Genomic DNA, 15,622 nt, shown 5'->3' with positions numbered 1-15,622 from the left:
TTTATACAAACCAGTTTAAGAAAAAAAGTGGAGTATTTTAAAGTACTTTTATTATTATTTTTGTTTTTCAAGGTAGGGTCTTACTCCCGCCCAGGCTGGCCTGAAATTCTCATGCTGCCCTCAAACTCATGGCAATTTTCCCACCTCTGCCTCCTAAGCGCTGGGATTAAAGGTTTGTGCCACCATGCCTGGTTTATAAAGATTTTTCTCCAGTCTGTCTTAGAGCACTGTACTTAATCAGTGTGAAGGCCAGGTGGGGTAGCATGCGTCTTTCATTCCAGCACTTGAGGCTGAGGTAGGCCAGCCTGGGACTACAGAGTGAGTTGTAGGTCCTCAAAAAAAGAAAGGAAGAAAAGCTGGGTGTGGTGGTGCATACCTTTAATCCCAGCACTTGGGAGGCAGAGATAGGACGATTGCCGTGAGTTCAAGGCCACCCTGAGACTCCATAGTGAATTCCAGATCACCCTGGACTACAGTGAGACCCTACCTCGAAAAAATAGAGGGGGGGGGGCTGGAGAGATTGCTTAGTGGGTAAGATATTTGCCTGTAAAGCCAGTGGATCCCAGTTTGACTATCCAGGACCCACGTAAGCCAGATGCACAAGGTGGCGCATGCATCTGGAGTTTGTTTGCAGTGGCTGGAGGCCCTCACATGCCTATTCTCTCTCTTTCTCTCTCTCTCTCTCTCTCTCTCTCTCTCTCTCTCTCTCTCTCTCTCCCTCTTTCTCTCAAATTAAAAAAAAATTTTTTTTTTAAAGCGAGAGAAGAAGGATTTGGCTTACGTCTCCAGGTTCCAGCCCATTGTGGCAGAGCAGGCATAGTGCCAGGAGCCTGAGGCAGCTGGTCACGTTCAGTCCACAGTGAGGAAGCCGAGTGATGAGTGCTGCTGCTCAGCCAGCTCGCTCCCTTGTTTTGTTTTTTGGTTTTTTTTTGTTTTTGTTTTTGTTTTTAGTATTTTTTAAATTTATTTTTTATTGACAACTTTCATGATTGTAAACATCCCATAGTAATTCCCTCCCTCCCCCCACTTTTCCCTTTCAAACTCCATCTCCACCATATCCCCCCCCATCAGTCTCTCTTTTATTTTGATGTCATCTTTTCCTCCTATTATGATGGTCTTGTGTAGGTAGTGTCAGTGTCATGGATATCCAAGCCACTTTGTGTCTGGAGGAGCACGTTGTAAGGGGAGTCCTACCCTTCCTTTGGCTCTTACATTCTTTACGCCTCCTCTTCCACAATGGACCCTGAGCCATGGATGATGTGACAGAGATATTTCAGTGCTAAGCACTCCTCTGTCACTTCTCAGCACCATGGTGCCTTCAGAGTCATCTCAATGTCACTGCCATCTGAAAAGAGAAGGTTCTCTAACCAAAAGTGAGAGTAGCATTAATATATGACTATGAACATTAAGAGAAGTATTTACTGGGCAGTTTGATGAGCATAGTATTTAGCCAGACAGCAGCAGACGTTACACCCCTAGGGCTCATGACTACCCCTGTTGTAGGTTTTCAGTGTCAGGGATGTGAAGCTGTCTCAGTAAGAGTGCTTGCTGCCTCAGCATGAGGACCTAAATTCCACCTTCAGCACCTTCATAGAAAGCTGGGCATGGCTTCACATGTCTGTAATGCTGAGGAGTCAGAGACTAGAGAAGAGCTGAGTCTTTCTGATGGCCAATTCCAGGTTCAGTGAGAAACTTCTTCTCAAGGAACTGAGGTGAAAGAGTAATAGAGAAGGATAGCAGAGGTCCTCTGTGGCCTCCATGTTTCTGCACACGTACTACACACACGCATGCATACACCACATACAAAACAATAATTAAAAAAAATAAGTAAAGGGTTGCAGAGATGGCTTAATGGTTAAGGTGCTTGCCTGCGAAGCCACGTTCAGTTCCCCAGGACCCCCATAAGCGATGCACAAGGTGGCACAGGTATCTGGCATTCGTTTGCAGTGGCTAGTGGCCCTAGTGTGCCCATTTTCTCTCTCTGTCTCTGTCTCTGTGTCTGTCTGTCTGTCTCTCTCTCTTAAATAAATAAAATAACAAAAAAAATCTTTAAAAAATAACAATAAGCTGGGCGTGGTGGCACACGCCTTTAATCCCAGCACTCGGGAGGCAGAGGTAGGAGGATCGTCATGAGTTCGAGGCCACCCTGAGACTACATAGTGAATTCCAGGTCAGCCTGAGCTAGAGTGAGATCCTACCTCGAAAAACCAAAAATTCAAAAATAAAAATAAATAAATAAAATAAAAACAATAAAATAGGAGCCAGGCATGCACATGCCTTTAATCCCAGCACACTGGAGGCAGTGGTAGGAGGATCGCCATGAGCTCAAGGCCACCCTGAGAATACATAGTGAAATTTCAGGTCAGCCTGGGCTACAGTGAGACCCTACCTTGAGGGGGGGAGGGAAGAGCTGGAGGGATTTCTCAGTAGTTAAGGTGCTTGCCTGCAAAACCTAACAACCTGGGTTTCATTGCTAGTACCCAAATAAAGCCAGATGCACAAGGTAGCACATGCATCTGGAGTTGGTTTGCAGTGACTAGAGGCCCTGGCACACCCATTCTCTCTCTCCTATTTCTCTGCATGCAAATAAATAAATAAAATATTTTTTAAATGTTGGGGCAGCTGGAGAAATGGCTTAGCCGTTAAGGTGCCTGCCTGCAAAGCCTAAGGACCGAGGTTCAGTATCCCAAGTGCCCACGTAAGTCAGATGCACAAGGTGGCGCATGCATCTGGAGTTTGTTTGCAATGTCTGGAGGCCCTGGCACGCCCATTCTCTCTCTCTTTCTTTCTCTTTCAAAATAAGTAAATAAATAAAATAATTATTTTTTTGGTGTGGGGCTGGAAAAATGGCTTAGCCATTAAGTGCTTGCCTGCGAAGCCTGAGGATTCAGGTTCGATTCCCCAGAAAACACATAACCCAAATGCACATAGTGGCATATGCATCTGGAGATCATTTGTAGTGGGTAGAGGCCCTGGCGTGCCTATTCTCTCCCTCAAACTCTCTCTCAAATAAATAAATATAAAATATTCTTTTACGTGGACCTGGATGCATATTCAGGTTGGAGAGATGACTCTGATTGGAGGCTGGGTGGAATTGGAAGGCTTCATTGAGGAGGTGGCATTAGAACCAAGCCTTTGGTGCAGGCAGGATAACACTCAGGTGTGAAAGGTACTAAGGGTAGGGTACTTTCTCTAAATGGATTAAATCCAGTGGCAGAGACCAGGAAGCCCTTTCTAACAACAGTAATAGGGACTAGTTTGATTTGGCTGGCATGACAGTCAGCTGAAAATAGAGGCAGGCATGATGGTCCACACCTGTCATCCTAGTTCTCAGGGGCTAGAGCAGGAGGGTTGCAAGTTTGAAGATGGTCTGGGCTAAATAGTGAGACCCATTCTTAAAAGAAGAGAGATGGGGGCTGGAGAGATAGCTTCACAGTTAAGATGCTTGCCTATGAAGCCTAAAAACTCACGTTTGAATCTCCAGGTCCCAGGTAAGCCAGGTGTGCAGTGACACAAGTGTGCAATGCCTCACATGTGCACAAGGGGGTGCACATGTCTGGAATTCATTTGCAGTGGCTGAAGACCCTGGTGTGCTCATTCATTCTCTCTCTCTCTCTCTCTCTCTCTCTCTCTCTCTCTCTCTCCTTCCCCCTCCCTCCTTTCTCTGTAGTGCAGGCTAACCTGGAATTTACTACATAGTCTCAGGTTGGGCCTTGAACTCACAGCGATCCTCCTACTTTGGTCGCTGGAGTGCTGAAACTAAAGGTGTGCAGCACCACACCCAGCCTGAGTTACCTTCTGCCAAAATGTTTGTTTATTTATTTCTTATTTACTTACTTACTTACTTACTTACTTACTTAGAGAGAGAGAGGCAGATAGAGAGAACGGGCATGCCAGGGCCTTTGGCCACTGAAACTAAACTCCAGACACATGCACCCTTTGTGCAGCTGGCTTACGTGGGTCTTGGGGAATGGAACCTGGGTCCTTCGGCTTTGCAGGCAAGCACTTTAACTGCTGTGCCATCTCTCCAGCTCTCTCCCCAAAGTTTTGCACCCTCCCAAATCTTCAGACAGTACCCTTCTGGAATGCTCCCATTCTCACAGATTTAAAAAAATATATCTTTTAAATATTTATTTTATTAATTCAAGAGAGGAAGGGACAGGTAGAGAAAAAGAGAAAGTGGGCACACCAGGGCCTCTAGCCACTGAAAATGCACTCTAGATGCATGCGCCCCCTTGTGCCGTGGGTCATGGGAGATTGAACTGGGGTCCTTAGGCGTCACAGGCAACTGCCTTACCACTAAGCCATTTCCCCAGCCCCCCATTCTCACAGAGTTTTGACTGTTTTCTCTCATGCCTTTACTCCTACCAGTGAAGAAATAGAAGAGGAAAATCGAATACCTCCACCTCCGCCCATTGCACACCCAAGAATGTCCCCCCAGCCAGAGTCTGGGATCAAGCGACTGTAAGTGTTGGGGTTGCTCTCCCCATGGCTCACCTAACTGATTCCTGTCACCTCTGACCTCTGACCTGGACTCCTAGGGCAGCTTGTTGCTAACCACAGATGCTGAGATGCACTTCTCAGGCCATACATGAACTGCCTCTTGCCTTTAGGTGTTTAGGTTCATCTCTCTGCCAAACATGCAGTTCCTCCTGGGGTCTCCGGGCAGATGTTTAGGAAGCATTTGGTGGCGGGGGAGGGGGCTGGGAGCATTGGCCTGTGACTAATGCTAAGGAGCCTGCTTGAATGTCAGGTAGGTGGCATGTGGCTCTGGGCCTAGGACAGTGAATAAGTTAGGGGAGGGGACTGGTGCATTTTCAGGGCTTGAAACTCAAAAAAAAACAATTGGCATGGATAAGTCTTTAATCCCAGCACTGGGTAGGCTGGAGTAGGAGTTTTAGGCCAGCTTGGGCTATAGAGTGAGTTACAGGTTAGCCTGGGCTAGAGTGAGTCACTGCTTCAAACAAACAACTCCCTAGCTACAAGATGTTTGGAATATGGGCTAGGGACATAGCTCAGTTTGGTAGAATGATTACCTGGCATGCACTTTGAAGCCCTGAGTTTGGTCCCCGGCACCAAATAAACTAGGTATGGTGGTACATACTTGTAATCCCAGCAGTTGGGAGTTGGAGACAGTAAGATCAGAAGTTCAGGGTTACTTATAGTGAGCTTGAGGCCATCCAAGCTACAGAAGACCCTTTAAAAAAGAAATCCTAGATGCCCTAGACCTACTCCATCTGACTTTCCGTAATGCTTCCTTTATTCAGTTATGAAGGGTTCACTGGTGCTACATATATGCAGAGTCAGGCCCTGGTTCTGTGGCAGACCACAATAAAGAGTAGCCCATCCCAGTCCTCAGCTAAACTTTAAGCCCCTCCAGGGGTTCTTGGCATCAGCAGATCTCTAGAGGTTCTCTTGGAAGTTTACTGACTTGCTCCTTGGAAATAGAATACAGATGTGATTATCGGTTTCAGGAGTCCCATGGGCTCCTGAGGCCTTCCGAGGCAGGGTGAAGGCTCTCCTGCCTAGTGGGGTAGTGAGTGTGCCCAGAACCTGCATGTGTCGGGTGCTGTCACATAGCTTGCTTTGATGGGTCCTCACCATGGTGAGGCAGGTGAGGCTGTCTTCCCACTGGACACTTAGGCAGGTGAGGCCCCTGATTAGATCTATAGTGTGAATGAGAGGAAGAGCTGAGGCTCAAACCCACTAGCATCCTGGCCTGAGAGGAGCCTTGCGCAGCCCTCTGCAGACCAGCCTGAAGTGTCCTATAAGAGTGTCTCCCTGGCTCTGGGCCATCCATCTCTAACATAGCTCATCGCAGAAGAGGTCTTGGGCTTTTCCTCAAACTTTGCAGAAGCTTCGTGAAAATAGGTAGCATGCATTGATTAGGGTGTAGGAGAGTGGAAGTGGGTGTTATACATACACCCCACCCTTTAAGACCCAAAAAAAAGCTGGGTGTGATGGCGCATACCTTAAATCCCAGCACTAGGGAAGCAGAGGTAGGAGGATCACCGTGAGTTCAAGGGCCACACTGAGACTATACTATGTAGTCTAACTATGTAGGGTAACTTTTTTATTTATTTATATGCATTTTTTGAGATAGGGTCTCACTCTAGCCCAGGCTGACCTGGATTCACTCTGTAGTCCCAGGCTGGCCTCTAACTCACATCACTCCTCTGCCTTTGCCTCCCTAGTGCTGGGATTCAAGGCATGCACCACCACACCAGCCTGGGCTAACTTTTGAGCTGGGCATGGTGGTGAATCAAAGCACTGGGGAGTGAGTCAGGAGTGTGAATTCAAGGCCAGGTTGGGCTATGTAGCAAGATCCTATGTTAGAGAAACAGAACAAAAGAGTTGTTTTTTCCAGTCTCAAGTTGGGTAAAATCCAGAGGAAAGTGATCATTGTTGGCCATCAGACTTCTGTGCTGCTGTGTCTGCCCATCTTTTCCAGGTTGCTGTTTTCAAAGCCCCTCTCTCTCCCCTTTGCTTGGCAAGGCCTGGAGCTCTGATCCTGGCAGGGGAGTTGCTCCCCTGCCGCACAGGCAGAAACAAAAAGAAAGAAGAGAACCAAACCTCATGTTCCCTCTACACCACACAGGTGACCAGTCCTGTGGCAGACGGCTTTCCAGGGGATGACTAGGGCAGCCAACTGCCACAAAAGGCATTTGACCAGCCCAGGCAGGACACTGGTCGCCTTTGTCCTCCTCTGCTGAACACTGGGATCTATGACTTGCCAGCCGAGAAGCTGGGAGGAGCCCAGGGCAGGAACAGTTCTTTATTTATTTATTTGAGGGTGACAGAGAGAGAAAGAGGGAGATAGATAAAGAATGGGAACACCAGGGCCTCTAGCCACTGCAAAGGACCTCCGGACGCGTGTGCCCTTGTGTATCTGGCTAACGAGGGTCCTGGGAAATCAAGCCTCGAACTGGGGTCCTTAGGCTTGACATGCAAGCGCTTAACCGCTAAGACATCTTTCCAACCCAGGAACAGATCTTAGCTGGAGTTGAGAGATGGTTCCCAGGTGCCTCGTTAGCGTCCTTCACTCCACACACTTCTGCCTCTCTCCAGTCCCTTTCCAGCCCAGGTTTCTCTCCCCACTCCATGTTTCCCCAGCAGGGACAACTATAGGGGCTTTCCCACTGACAGCCCTTGAGCTGAGCTGCCCCTTTACCACATCAGAGTGACACAGTTACCCTCCTTTTGCTAATGAGGAAACTGATGCCCAGGGATGTCCAAGGACTTCACTGAGATCATTCTGCTGGGAAAACTCAAAGCTGCCTCTGTGCCAGGTCTCCTGTCAGAACAAATCCCTTCCCCCACAACCCCTTTCCTCTGTCCCATAAGTCCCCAGCTGTGGTTGCCTGCCTGGGTCCCTTATCTCTCAAATGCACCATGAATCAGAGACATCAGGTTCCACTTTTCTGGGCTTAAAGCGACCAGGGAACCAGAAACTCTTGCTGCCAGTCAAAACAGGGAGCCTGAAGATGGTCCAGAAATAGCTTGTGACCACATTGCTGCCGGCTTGAGAGGGCAGGCTGGCACTGCCCAGCAAGGTCACGAGGGAGCCTGAAGTGATTTCAGCCTTGTCCCGAGCAAACACCAAACATCAGCACCCCTTTGTGTGACCCCCAATGTCTCACTGAGTCATGTACCCGGCCACTTTCCACTGGGCTAAAGGGAAACAGGAAGACAGCAGCTGGCCTCAGGGACAGGAAAGGCTGCCCTTGGAGCAGACCCTGCCCTCTTCTGGAATGAGAGTGATGACAATGCATGCTGTCCCTGTCCTCCTACCCACCACCCCTCCTTGATTCAGCCAGAAATAGCTTCGCTAAAGCAGTCACTGAAATGCTAGCATTACAGCTTCATTTAGCTGAAGTTTTCCAGAAATCCTTGGTTGGAAGGGACAGTTAAAACTGTCTATATCATGCCTGGTGTGGTGGTGCACGCCTTTGATCCCAGCACTTGGGAGGTAGTGGTACGAGGATCGCCAAGAGTTTGAGGCCACCCTGAGACTACATAATGAATTCCAGGTCAGCCTGGACTACAGTGAGAACCTACCTTGAAAAACCAAAAACAAAATAAAAAATTGTCCATATCGGGGAAAAAAAAAAAAAAACTGTCCATATCATATCCAAGACACAGACCTTTGGCCCAAAGAGTCTTGGGATTGGCTGTCCCTCCAGAGGTAGTGGCTTCTGAAGAGGACCTGGAAGGAATAGTGCGAGAAAGGTCTGCCTCCAAGAGCCCAAGATTGACATGGAACTTACTCTGTAGTCCCAGGCTGGCTTTGAACTCACGGCGACCCTCCACTTCTACCTCGCAAGTGCTGGGATTAAAGGCGTGTACCACCACACCTGGTTTACCATGACAATATCTTGATGGGGTGGGGGAGCTACTCTTAGTGGATATCTTGAGTGTAAAGTGCTATGGCTTGGAGCCCCTGAAAAGCTATCTGTGCCCAGCAGCCTGGCCTGGCCTGTTGGGGTTATACCTACACATTTAGCACAAGAACCCCTTCTTTGTGTCACCCTGAGAGGCCATCCATGTATCTAGATGACTGCAGCTCCCAGCTACTCTGTGAAGAGTGCAGAGGTGAGCCTAACCTCATGACTGGAGACACTTGGCTTAACTAGCCTATGTCTTTTCCCTGCTACTGTTTTTTGTGTGTATGGGGGGGTTGTTTTTATTTTATTTATATTTATTTATTAGAGAATGGGTGTGCCAGGGACTCCAGCACCTTAACTGCTCAGCCATCAATCCAAGCCCATTTTTTTTTTAAACTTTATTTACTTATTTGAGAGAGAGCATCAGGGCCTCCAACCACTGCAAACAGACTCTAGACGCGTGCGCCACCCTGTGCATCTGGCCTATGTGGGTCCTGGGGAATTGAACCTGGGTCCTTTGGCTTTGTAGGCAATGCCTAAACTGTTAAGCCATCCCTCCAGCCATCCCTCCAGCCCAAGCCCATTTTTTTAAATTTAACTAATTAATTTATTTGAGAGAACGTGAGAGAAAGAGGCAGACAGACAGAGAGAGAGAGAATGGGCGCACCAGAGCCTCCAGCCACTGCAAATGAACTCCAGATGCATGCGCTACTGTGTGCATCTGGCTTATGTGGGTCCTGGGGAATTGAACCAAGGTCTTTTCAGGCAAACACCTTAATCGTGAAGCCATCTCTCCAGCTCTGTTTTTATCTTTTAATTTTATTTTTATTTATTTACTTATTTATTAGAGAGCAAGATAATGGGTATGTCAGGCCCTCTAGCTGCTGCAAACGCATGCACCACCATGTGCATCTGGCTTACATGGGTTCTGGGGAACTAAACCTGGGTCCTTGGGCTTCACAGGCAAGTTCCTTAACCATTAAGCCATCTCTCCAGCTCCCCCCTTTTTTTGAGGCAGAGTCTCACTCTAGTCAAAGCTGACCTAGGTTGTTCTGTGGTCCCAGGCTAGCCTCAAACTCACAGCCACCCTACTGCCTCAGCCTCTCAAGTGCTGGGATTATAGGTGTGTGCCACCACGCCTGGCCCAGTGTATGCAGCTCACTAGGCAGTGTGTTGAGGTTGCTTGCATGATGTTCTTGGTTCCCCATCATGGGATACAAACCAGGCTTGGTTGTGCACACCTGCCATTCTAGCATTTGGATGGTGGATGCAAGAGGACCAAGAGTTCAAGGTCAGGGTTGGAGAGATGGCTTAGTGGCTAAGGCACTTGGCTGCAAAGCCCAAGGTCCCAGATTCATTTCTCCAGATCCCACATAAGTTAGATACACAGGTGGCACATGTGTCTGGAGTTCTTTGCAGTGGCTAGAGACCCTGTCATGCCCATTTTCTCTCTCTCCCTCTCTCTGTCTCTAATAAGTAAATAAAATAGCCAGGCGTGGTGGTACACACCTTTAATCCCAGCACTCGGGAGGCAGAGGTAGGAAGATTGCTGTGAGAGTTCGAGGCCACCCTGAGAGTACATAGTGAATTCCAGGTCAGTCTGGGCTAGAGTGAGACCCTGCCTTGAAAAACAAAACAAAAAAAAATTTTTTTTTTAAGAGTTCAAGGTCATCCTTCGTTTCATAGAGAATTCAAGGCCATTCTGGGCTACTTGAGAGCCTATCTCAAATATTAAAAAAAAGAGGAGCTGGGAAGTTGACTCACCATCTTTTAAAATTTTTATTTATTTATTTGCAAGCAGAGAGTCAGTCATGGTGGCGCACGAGCAGAAAGATAGAGAGGAGACAGACAGAGAGAATGGGCGTTGTTAGGGCCTCCAGCCACTGCAGATGAACTCCAGATGCGTGCGCCCCCTTGTGCTTCTGGCTTACATGGGTCCTGGGGAATCGAACCTGGGTACTTTAGCTTTGCAGACAAGTGCTTTAACCACTAAGCCATCTCTCCAGCCCATGACTCATCATTTAAAGACGATTGCTTGCAAAGCCTGTCCCCTGAGGTTCAATTCCCAAGTACCCACATATAGCCACACACAAATGACATGTGAATCTGGAGTTTGTTTGCAACCCTGGTGTACCCATACTTCTTCTCTCTCTTCCTCTCTCTCCTTCTCTCTCTCTCTCTCTTTCTGTCTCTCAGAAATGAATAAATTAATAAATTGGACATGGTGGCACAAGCCTTTAATCCCAGCCCTCTGGAGGTAGAAAGATTGCTGTGAGTTTGAGGACGCCCTGAGACTATGTAGTGAATTCCAGTTCACCCTGGGATAGAGCGAGATCCTACTGTGAAAAACAAAAATAAATAATAGATAAATGAAAGAATGAGAGAGAAGCTGGGGATAATGGCTCACACCTATAACTCCCAACAATTGGGAGGCTGAGGTAGAGTTTGAGGCTGAAACCCTGCCTCAAAGAGAGAGAAATCCTCCCTTAGGGCCTCTCCTGTTCTATAGGAGCTTTGCCTTCTTTCCTTCTCGTAAGGTCTATAGTACTCTATAAAATCTTCCTAAACTTCAAGAAGACAGGAAGAAGGAAGGAAGGAACCTGGCTTAGTCTCTCCTGCCTTTAATCCCAGTACAAGGGAGGCTGAGGAAGGAGGATTGCTGTGTTGAGTTTAAGGCCAGCCTGGCCTATAGAACAAGTTCCAGGTCAGCCTCGGCTAGTGTGAGATCCTGCCTTAAAAAACAACAAAATCTAGACCCAGCTATAGCACTCCTAGGCATATATCCAAAGGACTCATCTCATTTCCTTAGAAGTACGTGCTCAACCATGTTTATTGCTGCTCAATTTATAATAGCTGGGAAATTGAACCAGCCTAGATGTCCCTCAACAGATGAGTGGATAATGAAGATGTGGCACATTTATACAATGGAGTTCTACTCAGCGGTAAAGAAAAATGAAGTTATGAAATTTGCAGAAAAATGGATGGACCTGGAAAGGATTATACTAAGTGAGGTAACCCAGGCCCAGAAAGCCAAGCGCCACATGTTCTCTCTCATATGTGGATCCTAGCTACAGATGACTGGGCTTCTGCATGAGAATGAAAATACTTAGTAGCAGAGGCCAGTAAGTTAAAAAGGAGACATAAAGGGAAGAGAAAGGAAGGAAGGAGGATACTTAATAGGTTGATATTGTATATATGTAATTACAATGATTGTAATGGGGAGGTAATATGATGGAGAATGGAATTTCAAATGGGAAAGTGTGGGGGTGGGGAGGGAGGGAATTACCATGGGATATATTTTATAATCATGGAAAATGTTAATAAAAATTTTTAAAAAAAGGATAATTAAACCTTTAAATAGAAAAAAAAATATATAAGTCTATCAGCAAGATTGGCTCTATACAGGAAATTGTCCCAGGCTGCTGCTTTTCTGGGATTTAGTGGCAATTTTTGACCATTTTCATCCTGTAGGAGCATTACCTCATCCCTGCCTCCATCATAAAAAATAATTACAAGAGGGGCTGGAGAGAAATGGCTTAGTGGTTAAGCACATGCATCTGGAGTTCGTTTGCAGAGGCTGGAGTCCCTGGTGCACCCATTCTCTCTCTCTCTCAATGTCTTTCTCTCTGTGTCTGTTGCTCTCAAATAAATAACTAAAAATAAACAAAAAAAAATTTAAAAACCATAAAAGCACCAATCCTTTTGAGTTAGGGCCACCTTCCTCCACTGTGACCTTATCTGGGAGAGCCAGTTTCCCCTTTAGCATAGGGATTTGGGGAGTGGGGGATGCGCCTCAACCCATCACGTGGACCGTGGGTCAGTCGTCACTTTGGCTGTCTGGGGAGTGGGCTTGTGGGTTTTTCCTCCATATTTTCATCTTCTCTGTCTACTTCTGGAAGCAGGCTCTTTACAGCTGTCATGCCCATGGTGGCAGCAGGACTGATCCTTGACGACCCCACGCTGCAGCCTGTCCGACGCCTCGTTTCCCTTGTAGGCACTGTGTGTGTTTGGGGTTTTGTTTTGCACTGTGCCTTTGGAATGGCTGCTGTGAGCCTGTCCTCCCTGGCCACTTTAGCTGCATGTCTGTCACTTGTGTGCTGGCATTTGAAGTGGATGTCAAGTGTGATTTCAGATGTGTCGCCATTGCACTTGACCTCCACGAGTGAAGTCCTGGAATTTTCCGCTCGGTCACCGATAATTCTTTTTGTCTCTTCTGTTTTCGCTCTAAAAACCACCTTGTCCATGATCCAGTAACGAAGGTCCTTTACATGACGGGTCAGTAATCAATGCCCCTGGGGTCCCAGAGTGACACTAACGCTGTGTTTCCAGTCTCCATGTGGAAGCTTTTTAAACAGCTTTGTCTTGTCAGCCATTTGGTCTGGTCCAGAAAGGGCTGCAGAGGGAGCGATGTCTGTGGTTGCCACAGAGGTGGTGATACTGTTGTGTGTTTAATTAATTTATTTGCACGTGTGTGTATGGGCATACTAGGGTCTCTTGCAACTGCAGACGCCAACCATGTGCCGCTTTAGGTAGGTGGCTAGGAATTGAACCTGGGTGAGCAGGCTTTGCAAGCAAGTGCCTTTAACGCCTGAGCCGTCTCCCCAGCCCCCACCATCATTGTGCTTTTAATTGGCTAACCCTGCTGTCCAATGGAAAGAGCTCACACTCACATAGCCCAGCATGAACTCCTGCATTCATTCACCACCTCAAGCACGGCCTCTTACAGAGCACTTCACTGACAAGGAGAACCTCCCCAGATGAGCTTAGCTTGACAAAAGAATTCTCTATTCCTAATAGAAAGGGATCATAGGCTTCAGTACGCCTAGAAGAGTTATTTTCACTACATGTGAAATAACAAATCTTCTTTATAAAAAAGACATTTTTTATATTCATATATCAGAGAAAGAAGGAGAGAGAGAGAGAGAGAGAATGGGCACGCCAGGGCTTCCAGCCATTGTAAACGAACTCCAGATGCTTATGTCCCCTTGTGCATTTGGCTAACATGGTCCTGGGGAATCAAACCTGGGTCCTTTGGCTTTACAGGCAAATGCCTTAACCACTAAGCCATCCCTCCTGCCCAACAAATCTTCTTATAGACTAATATCACTAAAAGACAAACAGAAGCTGGGCATGGCAACATGACCCCAGCACTGGAGAGGTGGAGAGGTGGAGGCAGGAGGTTCAGGAATTCAAGGTCATCCTCAGCCTGGAAATAAAGAACTGTAGGCCAGCCTGGACCTTATGAGATGTGGTTTCAAAAATAAAGTAGCTGAAAGCCGGGTGTGATGGCTCACGCCTTTAATCCCAGCATTCCAGAGGCAGAGGTAAGAGGATAACCATGTGTTTGAAGCCACCCTGAGAGTACAGAGTGAATTCCAGGTCAGCCTGGACTAGAATGAAAATCTACCTGGAAAAAAACAAAACAAAATAAATAAAATAGCTGAGCGTGGTGGCTTACACCTTTAATCCCAGCTCTCGGGAGGCCAAGGTAGAAGGATCCTTGTGAGTTCGAGGCCAGCCTGAGACTACATAGTGAATTCTAGGTAATCCTGGGCTAGAGCGAGGCCCTACCTCAAAACATAAAAATAAAATAAAAAAGAGAATTTTTTTTAAAAAGTATATAAGCAGGCAAAAGAACTAAAGTATAGTTTCTCAGATTTGATCTCAGTAGCTTTGCTCCTATTCTTGCTCCCAGGGAGCATAACTATTTTACCTCTTATCAAGGTTAGAAATCAAAACCAGGCATGGTGGTGCACACCTATAATCCCAGCATTCTGGAAGTTCACCATGAGTTCAAGGACAACCTAGGCCAGAGTGAGATCCTGCCTTAAAAAATAAAAAGTAGCCAGGCGTGGTGGTGCACGCCTTTAATCCCAGCACTTGGGAGGCAGAGGTAGGAGGATTGCCATGAGTTCAAGGCCACCCTGAGACTACAGAGTTAATTCCAGGTCAGCCTGGACCAGAGTGAGACCCTACCTTGAAAAACCAAAATAAATAAATAATAAAAAGTAACCAGAATTTAAGGGTAAGGGCTTAGTGGCATTGGGAGCCTGGAGAATCGACTGTAGACTTAGAACAAACCGTTGGAGCCAGATGTGGTAGAATTCACTTTGTAACCTTGGCACCTGGGAGGCTGAGGCAGGAGGAACACAAGTTAGAGGCCAACTTGGCAAGACTATAAAATTCAAATAAAGGGTGTGGGAGTGTGACTCAGGGGTAGAATGCTTGTCTAGCATGTGTGATGTGCTAGGGTTCATTCCTGAAACCCCAGAAGAGAAAGCTCTTGGTCTGTTGGCTGTTGCTCTGTAGTGTTTAGAACAATGCCTTCCAAAGGCTGTGCCATGAAATCCACTCATGAGAGTCCAAGTTGATGTTTAACAACTGTGCACAGCGTTATCCTAATTGGAGAATTCTGTGCCTTGATTAACTTCATGCATTTTTTTTTAACTTTTGGACTTTGAGATTTATTTTTATTTATTTATTTATTAAAGACCAAGAGAGGGAGAGAGATAGAAAGTGAGTGACAATGGGCGCGCCAGGGCCTCTAGCCACTGCAAACGAACTCCAGACGTATGCACCACTACTATGTGCCTCTGGCTTATGTGGGACCTGGGTCCTTAGGCTTTACAGGCAGGTGCCTTAACCGCTAAGCCATCTCTCCAGCCCACTTCATGCATTTTATTCACATTTTTCTTAAATGGTAGTTGGTTTTGTTGTAGGGCATCATATCCAAGAAATCAGGGTTACTGGACATGCTACTTATACTTAATATACTTTCTGACATTATTACACCAGTACACAGCTATTTTAAGTTACCACTATTTACTGCTTTATATCTCAACCATCTTACACTCCACAGTTTTCAAGTACTTTCTCAGTACCTTTAGGAAAACTAAAAAAGTTCCTGAGCTGAGAGCATAGTGGTCGAGTATCTGCCTAATGTGAGTCCTAGCACTGTCAAAGAAGGAACTGGCAATGGGTTTTCGTAGTTCTTTATATTCCCACGGGTCACAGAAGAGACCCCATGGTAGTCGCAGGGACAGAAGGTACATGCATCAGGTACATGCACACCTTGCTCACGCTGTGTGACCTCTGTGGTTCTGCAACTAAGTGACTCAGCAGAAGCCACAGCGCTTTCCAGAACATCTCTGACCTGCATCCCAAACCCCATGAATGGAGTGGCTTTCCTCTGTGGTTTGCTGCTGTCTGCTGCAAAGAAAATAAAGGTGAAGACCACT

At 46.8% G+C, this 15,622-nt stretch overlaps 1 protein-coding gene across 1 annotated transcript in view; it reads left to right on the top strand.

Annotated features, from left to right (window-relative positions):
* Rilpl1 (Rab interacting lysosomal protein like 1) overlaps positions 1–15,622 on the top strand; it is an 85,415-nt gene that overhangs the window by 68,763 nt on the left and 1,030 nt on the right. Inside the window, exon 6 of the mRNA XM_004668489.2 lies at positions 4,372–4,464. Coding sequence (XP_004668546.1) covers positions 4,372–4,464 — 93 coding nt within the window. The remainder of the gene's footprint in view (positions 1–4,371; positions 4,465–15,622) is intronic.

Source organism: Jaculus jaculus, chromosome 13 (genome assembly GCF_020740685.1).
Source record: "Jaculus jaculus isolate mJacJac1 chromosome 13, mJacJac1.mat.Y.cur, whole genome shotgun sequence".
Taxonomy (NCBI): Eukaryota; Metazoa; Chordata; class Mammalia; order Rodentia; family Dipodidae; genus Jaculus; species Jaculus jaculus.
Note: the sequence above shows the minus strand (reverse complement) of the source record. Positions and strands in the feature narration are given on the sequence as shown.